Source organism: Physeter macrocephalus, chromosome 9, assembly GCF_002837175.3.
Source record: "Physeter macrocephalus isolate SW-GA chromosome 9, ASM283717v5, whole genome shotgun sequence".
NCBI classification, from domain to species: Eukaryota; Metazoa; Chordata; class Mammalia; order Artiodactyla; family Physeteridae; genus Physeter; species Physeter macrocephalus.
Genome location: NC_041222.1, coordinates 29547952 through 29560170, shown reverse-complemented (window position 1 = coordinate 29560170; position 12219 = coordinate 29547952). Strand labels below are relative to the sequence as shown.

Sequence of the window (12219 nt, the reverse complement as noted above, 5' to 3'; positions counted from 1 at the left end):
ACAAAGTGGGAGAAATTATTTGCAAATCATATACGTCATCTTTCAGTGGTCTCATCTCTTCCTGTCCTGGGCACCCTCAAACCTCAAACCCCAGTCCTGACCCTTCTCAGAACCTCTTCCCCACTTCTTTGATGGATGTTTCCATGAGGATTTCATGCCAGCACTTCAACGTGACACAGGAGTAGTGAGGTGGATGGAGGGCACAGGAGACGTGTGAGGAGCATTAGATTCATACAATTTTGGCTTCAAGTCAGGAATAATCAATGGGACAAGGTGTGTTAGATGGGTGAGTAGGTCTGATAAAAGGCAGCATAGGTTGGGAAACCAGGGAAGCCACCACAGACGTGAAAGGCAAAGGGTGTTCTGAAGTGAAAAGACACAGTTGAGGAGGAGGAGATACAGCACTATTGGGGCTTTAGACAGTGAAAGTCTGTGTGCTCCATGATGCCTGGGCCTGTCTTTTCAGCCATCTCTGTTACCAGCCAAAGCAAAAGAAATTAATAAAATATGTTCCATGGCAAAGGAAAATGGCAGGTGGAATAACAGTAGTGATTTGGGAAGAGTTGGGAGAAGTGAATTCAGACAACTCCAACCACCTCCCAGAGGTTCTCAGATGTGACCAGGTCTCCATAAGACGGCTGATCCCATCTGTGCCTGGATGAAGGGAGACTGACCCTCCTCATATCCCCTACAGGACAGTGGGGGCTCCCCACACCTCAGACACACATATTTACATCATTATTTTATTCCACTTCGGAGGCAGCCCCTCAGTCCCTCAGATGTATCCAAAGCAGGAGTTACGGATTAGGCTCCACTATGATTTTGAATTATAAAATAATGAAGTCCCAGATGCCAGTAGATCCTGGCTGCATGGTGGTAAGAGGTGTGACTGAGCCTCTCTTGCAGATGATCCAGCACCCGTATAGACCAGGCTAGACTGTTCTCCAGCTTTCTGCTGGGCCAGAACTAACTGCCTGAACCAGGAGCTCACAGCACCATCCACTCGCATCACCAAAGCTATGCCCAGGCAAAGTCCCACGCTGCTCACAATGAAGCCCATGGCCTCAAAAATGAACCTGCAAAGAAAGGTGGAGAATCTCAAAGGACACAGATAGGAGGTCTAGAGCCTTTTCCCTGCTGAGGCAAAACCTTGTCCACTCTGGATGTTCACTGTTTGCTCCAAGCTTTACCCTCCCCCACACCAATACTTCTCAAGCAAATCCACTCACTTGGGGGCAAACACCTTCCAGACCATGAGATGCCTGCGGAGGACGGAGGCTGCCAAGGCACAGGCCAAAATCTAAGGGAAGAGAGGAGGGGTCAAGTTATTAAGGAAGGGGAGGAGGAAGCAGGTCAAATAGAGAATTGCTGCAGGTCCCTGTGAAGAATGGAAGGGGAAGGAAAGTAGTGTGTGTCAGTGGAAAAAAACCCTGGGCTAGGAGTTAGGAGACCTAATTCTTTTCCTGACCCAACCACGACTTGCAGTGTGACCTTGGGCAAGCACTATTCATCTGTGCCGCTGACACTCTGGCTCTGCCTCCCAGGGTGAAGGGAATGTCAGAGTCACACCTTCTGCCTCTGAAGGAAAGGAAGATCAATGATCACAGATTGGGAAAGAATCCTGGCCATCACCTCAGCTTTTCCAGTCTGTCCACTAATGGAGTAATCCCCAGATGCAACCATCAGGTCCAGATCTAGCTTGTAGAGAGGAAACAATCCAAGACTAGGATGAAGGAGACCCAGGTTCAAGTCTTAATACTGCCATTTGAGGCCACTGGCCTTTGGGCAATCACTTCACTTATCTATACCTCAGTCAAGGCTCTCTCCTAGGGTTTTGGCAAAGTGTGAAAGAATGTGAAGTACATGCATGAGAAAAGATCACTAACTCCATGATCTCTCCCCTGCACCCACCTGAATACCAAGGACAAAGAGGTACTTGAGGCCCAGCTGCAGCAGCGCTGCATTAAAGTGGTGAGGCGCATCCCGGAGCCGCATCTCCATCAGTGGCTCCTCCTCCTCCTCAGGCCTGACTCTGGCCTCAGCTTCATTCCCTGGGGGCTGCCGCCTCTTCCGGGTCCCTTGACTCTCACAGAGAAAGGGCCAGAGCAGGAGCAATGGGCAACCTACTGCCTCAGAGGAAGGCAGGGCTAGAATCAATGGAGGACCCAGGGACCAGGCCACCCTAGCCCCCAACTACCCTAGTTGGCTCAGCCTCCAATTAGCAAAGACCAAGGGGTGCCAAAGATCTAACAAAATCACATTTCCCCACTCAAATCCTGGGGTTTCCTTTCCTTCCACGAAGCCAGAGTAAACAATGGAAGCAAGGGAGGAATGAGGAGGTACCTGCAAAGAGGATATGGGAGGCAAAGGTGTTGGTTCCCACCAGCAAAGCAGACAGCCAGGTAAAGTCATGACCCTCTGGGACTCCCACGAAGGCAGCATGCCAATGGATAGCTGGAAAGACGGGCTGGTGACCCGTGGAATAGAAGGTCTGTGTTGCCATGAAGGCCCAAGCAGAGACTGCCTGCCAAGGCACAGTAAAAGGACCTGGGGGAAGAGATATGCCTCTTTACAGTCACGTCCCACTCCCTAACCCACAGCCCACTGCCCCAAGATCATATACACCTACTACCTCAGTGCTGTCTCTTACACACGAGCATGCCCATCACTCCAAGCTTCTAATAGTCAACACTCTGTTATTCTAATTCCTTCCGTGGCACAAAGCCCCACTGCTCTAATCTGTGGTCAACCTCTTTCTCTCATATACACACAGCTCACTATGAGTGGTGAATATACTCGTAATTCACCACTCTCATCACTGGAGAATCAGGAAATGCGCTCACGAGGATGCATCATTTCCATAAGAATTGAGTCTTGGAGTACTGTTTGTCTCCCTCCTCCACGAACCCTGCTGGCCCTGAAAGCCAATGGGAGGGATCAATTAGCTTGGCTACAGCAGATAAGAGGCAGGACATCAGGAAGACCCTCTCAACTGCTGGGGCGTGAGACCCTGTATCAAGGTGAAGAACCTGAGGAGCAACACCTCCCTGAAAATAAGAGGGGCTGAATTCACATCACTACTGTCCGTGGATGCATCAGGGCTGAGATATGTATTTACCAGGGGTGGTGATGGGTATCCCAGCAGCAAGCAGATGCAGGAGAAGGAAGCTCTGCAGAAACAGAAGCAGGAACACAAGGCTAATGCGCTCTGCATGCAACAGCAGAAGTGGAAAGGCCAAGAGGGTGAGGGCCGTGACCATAGCAGCTGAGTAGACACTCCCCAACTGATAGGCGGCCACCGTCAGGGGGCCCTGAGGTTTGGTCCTCTCTAGCCGGCCCCGGAACTCCTCCTGCATGTGTCGGTAGATTTGAGGAACCACATAATCCAGGTCAGCCTGAGAAGTGGGGGGGCCTGAGAAGGGAGTGAGGACAGTCCTGGTCCGTGGAGCACCCGCTGCAGCTTTCACCAGCACCGTCACAGGCCTCCAGAGCAGCAGCATGAGCCCTGAAGCAGCCAACCCGGCCACAGCCCTAGGTAACATAACTGATGCCCCGGCAACCAGGGCCCGGAGACGTGGGGGTGCTTCATCCGCCCCTGATGCCAAGGCCCAGTAGGCGGCAGTGCCTAGTCCCATCAGCGGCAGCCCCCAGCGCACAAAGAGCACAGGGGGCTCAGGGCTCTTGAGATTACCATAGCGGCGAAGCCACAGGCGCACAGCAGCTAACAGGGCTGCCAGCGCCCCCACACAAGCTCCATACCACACATTCTTGGCTCGACCACCCACCATGGATGCCAGGGGACTCAGCCAGGGAGAGGAGCTGCAAGCAGGCGTCTCTTCAGGGCAACGATGAAAAAGCCCAGCTAGCCTTATACATAAAAGCAACCCAACTCCAAGCCCCAGGGCATGCGTGCCATTGTGACGTGGGGGGCCTGCTGGGGTCAGAAAGCCAAGGCGAGGTATTGTGAGTAGCTTAGGTGGCAGCAGCTTGCCCTCCCAGTGAAGCTGGGCAACCAGGAGCAAGATAAGTGAGATCAAAAGGAAGGGGGCGGCCCTGGCCTCGGCTATAACGAAGCTATCAGAGAAGAAACCAGCAAAGCGAATGAGCAGGAGTAACAGGACAGGCCCAGGCATGGGAAGCAGGGCTGCCAGGGGCCTCTTAGCTCCCCAGCCAGCCCAGGCTCTCCAGAGAAAAGGCAGAAGTGAGCCCACTGCAGCCATGGCCCCTAGAACCACTGAATCCAGCTTCAGCCCAGTAGTTGCCAGGAGTCCAGCACACACTACGGCCCCAGTCAAACCCCAGGCCATGGGTATTAGGAGAGGGCGGAAATAGAAGCCTGGGGATGTTGCCCACTGGGATACCAATAGGCAAAGAAAGCAGGTAGCAGCCAAGAGAGCAGCACCCCCTGCCATGCGGACCAGAGAAAAACGAGCCCAAGACTCAATGCACATGGCCCGAACTCCCCGCAGGAACTGCTGCAGCTCAGTAATCACAGTCTGTAGTGCTGCCTCAGCCCCCTGGGGGCTCTGCAGAAGCCGCTGGTAGTCAGCAGAAGCCTTGGAGAAGAGGTTCTGCAGTCGATGAAGCTCCTTAACTTGGAGGTCCTGAGCAGCAGTTGAGTAGGTGTGAAGAAATCGGGACACCTGGCAGAAAAGATCAGAGACCAAGGGGAAAAGCTCAGAGACGTGAACTGGGACACAGGCAAGAACAGGTATTACCATATGGGGTACCTAGAAATCAGGGACCCAAACTCTGTCCAGGACAGGGAGAGAGGGAGTACTTGGCTATGGAATGTGATATTAAGACTGAACAAAGGACAACAGAGTGGGTCATTATGCTTCTCCCATGCTCAACCTAACTCTGTCAGCTGGAAGCCCAGCCCATTACCTACCTGCTGGGCATTGAGATGGAGAGCTGAGGCTTGGGCCAGAGTAGCAGAGTGAGGCTGGGAGTCTTCGACCTCTGAGAACACCTCAGCTATCACCTCCCCGATGTTCCCAAATGGGATGGGCAGGCCCAACAGCAGGGCCAGCGTAGGCACAAGGCTGATTTGAGGAATTACCTCTGGCTCCTAGAGAACAAGGACAGGGGTCAATGGGTTCAACGAAGAGCTGAGGTCAGCGTTTAGGATGGAAGACATAGGGGCCTAGGTAGGAAATAAGAATGGGGGATGCCCAGGGTTATGAATTTGGGGGCTTAAAATGGAGGGATCCACAGGGATGCTACGATTATGATGTGGATTGAATAGTGGGAAACCACACAAAGCACACCTCAGGCCTCACCTCTGGTGGGGCGCTGGGGAAGAGGGCTGTGGGACTATACAGAAAAAGTGCAGCTGAGGTCTCCAGCTCACTGTCCCCTCCATGGTTCCCACTCGTGGTCATCCCATGGTCCCCTGTCACTACCAGCAGTGTGTCATTCTCCAGACGCTCCACGAGTCCCCTGGGGGCCAAGAAATGTGTCAGGAGGTAAGGATAAAGATTGTTCTCAGGGACTTCCCTGGTGGTGCAGTGGTTAAGAACCCGCCTGCCAATGCAGGGAAGTCGGGTTCGAGCCCCGGTCCAGGAAGATCCCACATGCCGCGGAGCAACTCAGCCCGTGAGCCATGGCTGCTGAACCTGCGCTCTAGAGCCCGCAAGCCACAACTACTGAGCCCGCGTGCCTAGAACCCATGCTCTGCAACAAGAGAAGCCACCGCCATGAGAAGCCCGCACACCACAACAAAGAGTAGCCCCTGCTCTCAACTAGAGAAAGCCCACGCGCAGCAACGAAGACCCAACGCAGCCAAAAATAAATAAATTAATTAATTTAAAAAAGATTTTTCTCAGGGGCCCATTCACCCCCAGCCATAACTTCCACTAGTAGGGCCTAGACCCCTGGCAAAAAAAACACCTCTTCGGTCATAACCCTACTGCCCCAAATCACATGCTAAGTTACTCAGAACAAACCCTAGCTTCAGAAAAAGGCCTAGAGAAGACAGAATTCAGGCAAGTATGAGCTCCAAATAAAGATTTTTTTCTCTTGGGACCATATATTATGAGATTCTCAGACATAAACCCACTCCCCCAGCCAATATCCCACACTCACTGGATCACTTGGTCCATTTGGCTAAGTTTCTTGGCCATTTCAGGATGATGAGGGCCATGCTTGTGGCCACAGTGATCCACACCCAGGAAGTGAGTAATCAGCACATCCCATTCACCACTGTCCACTGTGAAGGAGAGAACCTGAGCACAGGGGACTAAGGCCCACTCCTCAACCCCAGCCAGGCTCTGATGCTCCTATGTCCAGGGGCACAAGCCCAGGTCACTGCATCCATGGGAGGTTCAGAATTTGTGGACTGACATAGCCCTCCCCAGCTCCCAGTCTTAGTCAGGCCTGCCTCTGGCCCCGTGCTCACTGATTGGGTAGAGGTGTTCCAGGATACCATTGTCCACTGTGTGTAGATCTCTAACATCGAAGGACGGGAAAAAGAAAGCTTGGGAGAAAGCTCCAGGAAAAAGATCGTTCCAGGTTTCATCTCCCATGAAGACCACACGCCTTCCTGCAGGGACATGAGTGGGTCACAGCCTGAGCAGGAGTCAGGAGAGGGGGAAGAGGAGAGGCCTTTTAAAGATCTATCAGAAATCCCAACCATGCACTCTAAGGCACAGCAGTTCCATCCAACAACTCTTTATCCTTCAAGGCCTAAAATTTTCTGCCAGGAAGCTTTCCCTGGTAACCATACTCCACCCAGACCTTTTACTACTTATTCCTATAAAAAGCTCTGCTAGCCCTCAGCCCCTGGCTGCCTCTGCTGCTCTATTTTTCCTGGGTACATATTGCTTTTTCCCAGTCAGTGAGTGGACAGGGCCTGGACCCTCTGCTCTCTTCTCCACGCTTTTGAAAATACCAGACCCACATCTTCTTTTCGTCTCTCCCCGGCCCCTTTACTGAGAGCTCACCCAAAGTAAAACCAATACCCCATGCAGATTAGAAACGCCAGAAGGACAAAGCCCGGACCTGAGCTCCTTGCATACAGAGCCAGGGTCTCTTTCTCCTTCCTGTACTCCTAGCCAAGCACGCAGCTGGGCACCCAAAGTTCTGGCTCTCTGACGTCTAAAGAAATTCGCCAAGGTACTCCTGGCCACCAAAGAGGCCCGACTAACCTGTACTGGTAAGCTGCTTAATGAGATTGTCTTCTGCTATGGCGTAGCTGGCAAAATTACTGCCAGCATCAATAAAGGTAGGCAGTGAGCCGGTGGTGAGGGCCTTGAGGCGCTGCATGGTGGTGGTCGGGGGGTCAACCTTGGACTGGTAGAGCCTGGCATGGTGGGGCTGAATTTCCAGGATCCTCTGCAAGAAACCCAGTTTGCCCAGGAAGGGCAGGGAGATGGGAGGCTCCCCAGAAACATGTGAGAGCTGGGGCTGGGCAAAGTCAAATCGCAGGGCGTCTATCAGCACCAACACAAGCCGGGAGAATCGGGAAGCCATCCAGCAGGCCCCAGGCTCCCCTCGGCTCCCCCATGGCAGGGACCCAGGGCCTGGGGGCTCTTGGCAGCTGCTATGGTTGGTGAGCTCCAAACGGGTGAGCAGGAAGCCACTGGTGAAGAGAGCAATGCCGGCGTAGAAGAGGAAGCCCACCCAGGCCAGGAAGAGCAGCACTGAGATCTTCCGCATCCTGGTGGTGGCGGGGGAGGGAATTCATAACTGTGAGGCAAAGAACCAGCAGATAGTCTAGTCTCTCAATACAAAGCCCAGCTAGAACCACTTCCTCTTGGAAGCCTTCCTGAGGATAAACAGTCCCATAGCCAACCCAATGCAATGTTCCTCTCCACCAGTTATACCAGAGTTTCTGAAGGTGAGGTGCGCAGACTATGGGCATCAACCTGGAGCAGCTGTTTTAAAATGGTGATTTCCAGGCGCCACCCCAGAGCCCCTGAATCAGGATCTTCGGGGGTGGAGCATAGGAATTTGTACGCCAGGAGATCCTAATGATGGTAAACACAGCCCACGAGGGAAACTTATTCCAAGCGGTAGACTGCTTTCTGACAGCCCGTTTCTCCTCTCTCCTCGCCAATTTCAACTCCCCTGGAGTGGCCAGGGCTCGCAACCGCAGGGGAATCCCGGCCAGGCTGATGGCGCCGCCTGGCGGGGACCCAGGGGACGAAGGGAAGGAGTCCTACTCCGCTTCCGGACAGCCAGGATCGCCAGGAGACCAGAAGCGCGACCTCCCCGGCGCAGCAGGGCAGAGGTGCAAGGTCTTGAGGCAGCTGGGCCTCGCTGGGACCCAGACGTCCGGATGGCTCTGCCTCCTCAGGTGGCTACCCGGCCTCCGGCTGGGCACCCTGACCTGGGTACGGGGCCCGCTAGACTGCGAGCTCTGAGTGGGGTGGAAGGGCCCCTAACTTCGGGCAAAAGAGAGCGCAAAGGGAATTGGGGAGACCCTGGCTCACCTTGAATGGCGCCCGGAAGTGCAGCGTCGGCGCCTGCGGCCTGGCACCGCAGAGGTGCGTGCGCCGGCTAGAGCGACCCTCGGTGGTCCCGATCGCCATCTGCTGGCATCTCCGAGGAAGTTCGGCAAGGAACGCAAGGCTGGCCAGAGACGGAGTTTGATGGGAGAGTATAGTAATTTGGAATTGGGGGCAAGGCACTAAACTAGAAGAGTTCAGGGAGCCACTGTCCATTCTTGGTTAAGACTAAGATCTAAGCCTCTGGAACCAAACTTAGCTTGAATCCTAACCCTGCCACTCACTGTCATTATTGGGCATTGCCTCATCTGTAAAATAGGGATAGTATTTATTTCCCCCTTTTTGCCAAACTGACTCCAATTGATAGATTTTATTATTCATCCTTTCCAAGGATGAATCTTACAACTCAGTAATAAGACAATCCAATTCAAAAATGGTCAAAGAGGCACAACATTGTAAATCAACAATATTTTAATTAAAAAAAATTTTTTTTAATGGGCAAAGGATCTGAATAGACATTTCTCCAAAGAAGGCCTTATTTTTTTTTTTTTAATTTTTGGCTGCGTTGGTCTTTGTTGCTGTGCGCGGGCTTTCTTTAGCTGCGGCGAGCGGGGGCCACTTTTCGTTGCGGTGTGCAGGCTTCTCTTTGCAGTGGCTTCTCTTGTTGCGGAGCACGGGCTCTAAGCACGCAGGCTTCAGTAGTTGAAGGATCTTCGCGGGAAGATCCATGTGGGATCTTCCCGGACCAGGGTTCGAACCCGTGCCCCCTGCATTGGCAGGCAGATTCTTAACCACTGTGCCACCAGGGAAGTCCCGAAGAAAATATATGAATGAGCAATTAACACATGAGAAGATGCTCAACATTATTAGTCATCAGCGAAAATGCTGGAGATACCATTTTAAACACAGGAGGATGGCTATAATAAAAAAGATAAATAACAAGTATTGATGTGGGTGTGAAGAAATGTGAACCCTCATAAACTGCTGTTGGAACTGAAAAATGGTGCAGCAGCTTTTGAAAAGAAGTCTGGCAATTCTTCCAAAGGTTAAATGTAGAGTTACCATATGACCCAGCAATTCCACTCCTAGGTATATACCCAAGAGAAAAACCTGTGGCCACACAAAAACTTGCACATGAAGGTTCATAGTAGCATTATCATAATAGCCAAAAGGTGGAAACAACCCAAGTGGCCTTCACTGATAAATGGATGAACAAAATATGCTATATCTATACAATAGAATATTGTTTGGCCAATAAAAAAAGGGATGACGTACTACAAGTGGTTACATGCAACTACATGAATGAAACTTAAAAACATGCTCACTAGGGGACTTCCATAGTGGTTCAGTGGCTAAGATTCCATGCTCCCGATGCAGGGGGCCCAGGTTCGAACCCTGGTCAGGGAACTAGATCCCACATGCTGCAACTAAAGATCCTGCATGCTGCAATGAAGATCCCGCACGCGGCAACGAAGAGCCCGTATGCGGCAACGAAGAGCCCGGGTGCCACAACTAAGACCTGGTACAGCCAAATAAATAAATATTAAAAACAAAAAAACAAAAAAAACATGATAAGTGAAAGAAGCCAATCACAAAATAGCATGTATTATTCCATTTACATGAATATGTAAATCTACAGATACAGAAAGTAAATTAGTGGTTGTCTAGGGTTGAGGGGAGAGAAGAGTGACTACTAATGGGTACAGGGGTTTTGTGACGGGGTGGGGATGGGGAACAGTGATGAAAATGTTCTAAATTGTGATGGTTGCCCAATTCTGTGAATATGCTACAAATTATTGAATTTACACTTTAAGCAGGTGAATCACATTGTATGTGAATTATATCTCAGAAAAGCTACCATTTAAAACAAAACAAAAAACCTCTCCAATGGTTTCTCATCTCAGAGTAAAGCCTAAATTCTTGTAGTGGTTCTACATGGACCTACAAATCTACACACTGACTCCCCACTTCCTTCTTTGATTCATCTAGCTGTCACTTGTTTCCTTAACTCAGTTCCATCCACTCTAGTTGCTTTGCTCTTCACATTACAAGGCAGTCACGCTCTGCCTCAGGACCTTTGCATTTCCAACTCCTGTCAGCTTTACTCCCAGATGCCCAAATGGGCCTTCCCCTCCTCACCTCCATATCTAAGCTTAAATGTACCATCAGTGAGGCTTCCTGTAACCCTCTACTTAATGTTACAGACCCTCCTCTCAAGTTCTCCATCTCCCTTCCTTTCTTTACTTCCCTCTGTAGTACAACTCATCAGCATCTGAAATACTATACATCTTATTAATGATTTGTCCCTTCCAAGTAGAATGTAAGCTGATTGAGAGTAGGGAATTTTGTTTTCTTTATTACTATATCCTCGGTGCCTGGCATATAGTTGGGATTCAATAAAATTATTAAATGGATAAATGAATAAATTCTAATTCAGAAATATGTTGAAATATCCCTCCACCTTCATCCCCAAAGCCCCTTACCTATGTTCAGGCCTCACCACCCTCTCCAGGACCACTGAAGTAGCCTTCTTACTGTCCTTCCAGCCTCCCATCTCTCCTTCAAATCCCCTGACCACATGGCGGCAGGACAGCTCCATCTGAAACTCTGATGTGATTACCTTAATCTTCTTAAAATTCTTCATGGGAAGGGGAAAAACTCTTCATGCCCCCTGCTCCCCAGATAAAGTCCAAACTCTTTCAGGACCTATCTCCCTGAGATTTGGCCCCTGCCACATAGTCACACCCCCTAACACCCCACCCATCAGCCACAGAGAACAACGTTGAATACTCCAACTTATCTGGAGCCATGGGCCTTTGCATATTCCAGTCCCCAACCATAGCCTGATGAAAGCATTGATTTTTCCAGCCTGAGCCCAATGTCCGAGTTGGTAACCTTGCTGCCCACAAAGTGACATGCTCCTCCCCCAAGGATCCCTCAGCCAGAACTTTCCTCCACCTCAGCACTTATCACTTTGTAGCTGTTTCCTGTGAAAACAAGGACCATAGGATTTGGGTTCTTCTGTAACACTGAGCTTGGCACATGGTAGACATCATTGAATGTTTTTTTAAATTTAATTAATTAATTTTTTTACACAGCAGGTTATAATTAGTTATCCATTTTATACATATTGGTGTATACATGTCAATCCCAATCTTCCAATGCATCACACCACTGCCTGCCCCCCGCCACTTTCCCCCCTTGGTGTCCATACGTTTGTTCTCTACATCTGTCTCTATTTCTGCCCTGCAAACTGGTTCATCTGTACCATTTTTCTAAGTTCCACATATATGCGTTAATATACTGTATTTGTTTTTCTTTCTGACTTACTGTATGACAGTCTCTAGGTCCATCCACATCTCTACAAATGACCCAATTTCGTTCCTTCTTATGGCTGAGCATTGAATGTTTCTGAATGAACGAATGAGTGTCCTCAGTCCCTGAGGGCCCTTTGAGCATTACTCTACCAGGACAGTCCTCTTTCCCATTAAAAAAAACCCCAACACCTGCTCAAATTCACAGCCCTACACTTAGCAAGAGGGGGGACTACACTCCCCAGCTGGCAGTTCAGTAGACATGTGGTTTAATCCTTCCACTGTATCCCACAGCTTCTCATGAAGACAGGCAGGATGATTTCACTTTACACGACATTTAATCTTGCTCATGGAGGAATCAGTTTCCAAGACCTGACAGGACTGGAGGTGGCAGTGGTCATCCAAGGAGAACATCGGGGACTCTCCCAACTTCATTCCCCAATCAAAGAGGACAG

The 12219-nt window shown here is 50.5% G+C and overlaps 1 protein-coding gene across 8 annotated transcripts; it reads right to left on the bottom strand.

The window, feature by feature from the left end:
• Positions 1 to 27: 27 nt before the first annotated feature.
• PIGO (phosphatidylinositol glycan anchor biosynthesis class O) lies at positions 28 to 8513 on the bottom strand. Of its 8 annotated transcripts, none has more exons than XM_007111585.4 (11): positions 8436 to 8513; positions 7149 to 7689; positions 6401 to 6544; positions 6088 to 6211; positions 5271 to 5442; positions 4892 to 5071; positions 3119 to 4643; positions 2344 to 2547; positions 1912 to 2126; positions 1230 to 1300; positions 28 to 1076 (listed from the first exon to the last, which is right to left on the bottom strand). In XM_007111585.4, the coding sequence occupies exons 2-11, from the start codon at positions 7657 to 7659 to the stop codon at positions 815 to 817; spliced, it is 3408 nt and encodes a 1135-aa protein (XP_007111647.1). In that variant the 5' UTR covers positions 7660 to 7689; positions 8436 to 8513; the 3' UTR covers positions 28 to 814. The 8 variants fall into 8 exon arrangements, with proteins under 8 accessions (XP_007111647.1, XP_007111648.1, XP_007111651.1 ...); XM_007111586.4 differs by having other exon boundaries at positions 7149 to 7660; positions 8436 to 8506; XM_007111589.4 differs by lacking the exon at positions 8436 to 8513 and having other exon boundaries at positions 6428 to 6544; positions 7149 to 8295.
• Between the last annotated feature and the right edge of the window lie 3706 nt (positions 8514 to 12219).

Excerpts from the sequence above, each read along its gene's own strand:
- PIGO (XM_007111585.4), bottom strand. The coding sequence starts at position 7,659 with ATGCGGAAGATCTCAGTGCTGCTCTTCCTGGCCTGGGTGGGCTTCCTC. Across the intron at positions 6,545-7,148 it reads TAAGCAGCTTACCAGTACAG|GAAGGCGTGTGGTCTTCATG; the intron begins GTTAGTCGGGCC and ends ATGTCCCTGCAG. Across the intron at positions 6,212-6,400 it reads GGAACACCTCTACCCAATCA|TGGACAGTGGTGAATGGGAT; the intron begins GTGAGCACGGGG and ends TCTCCTTCACAG.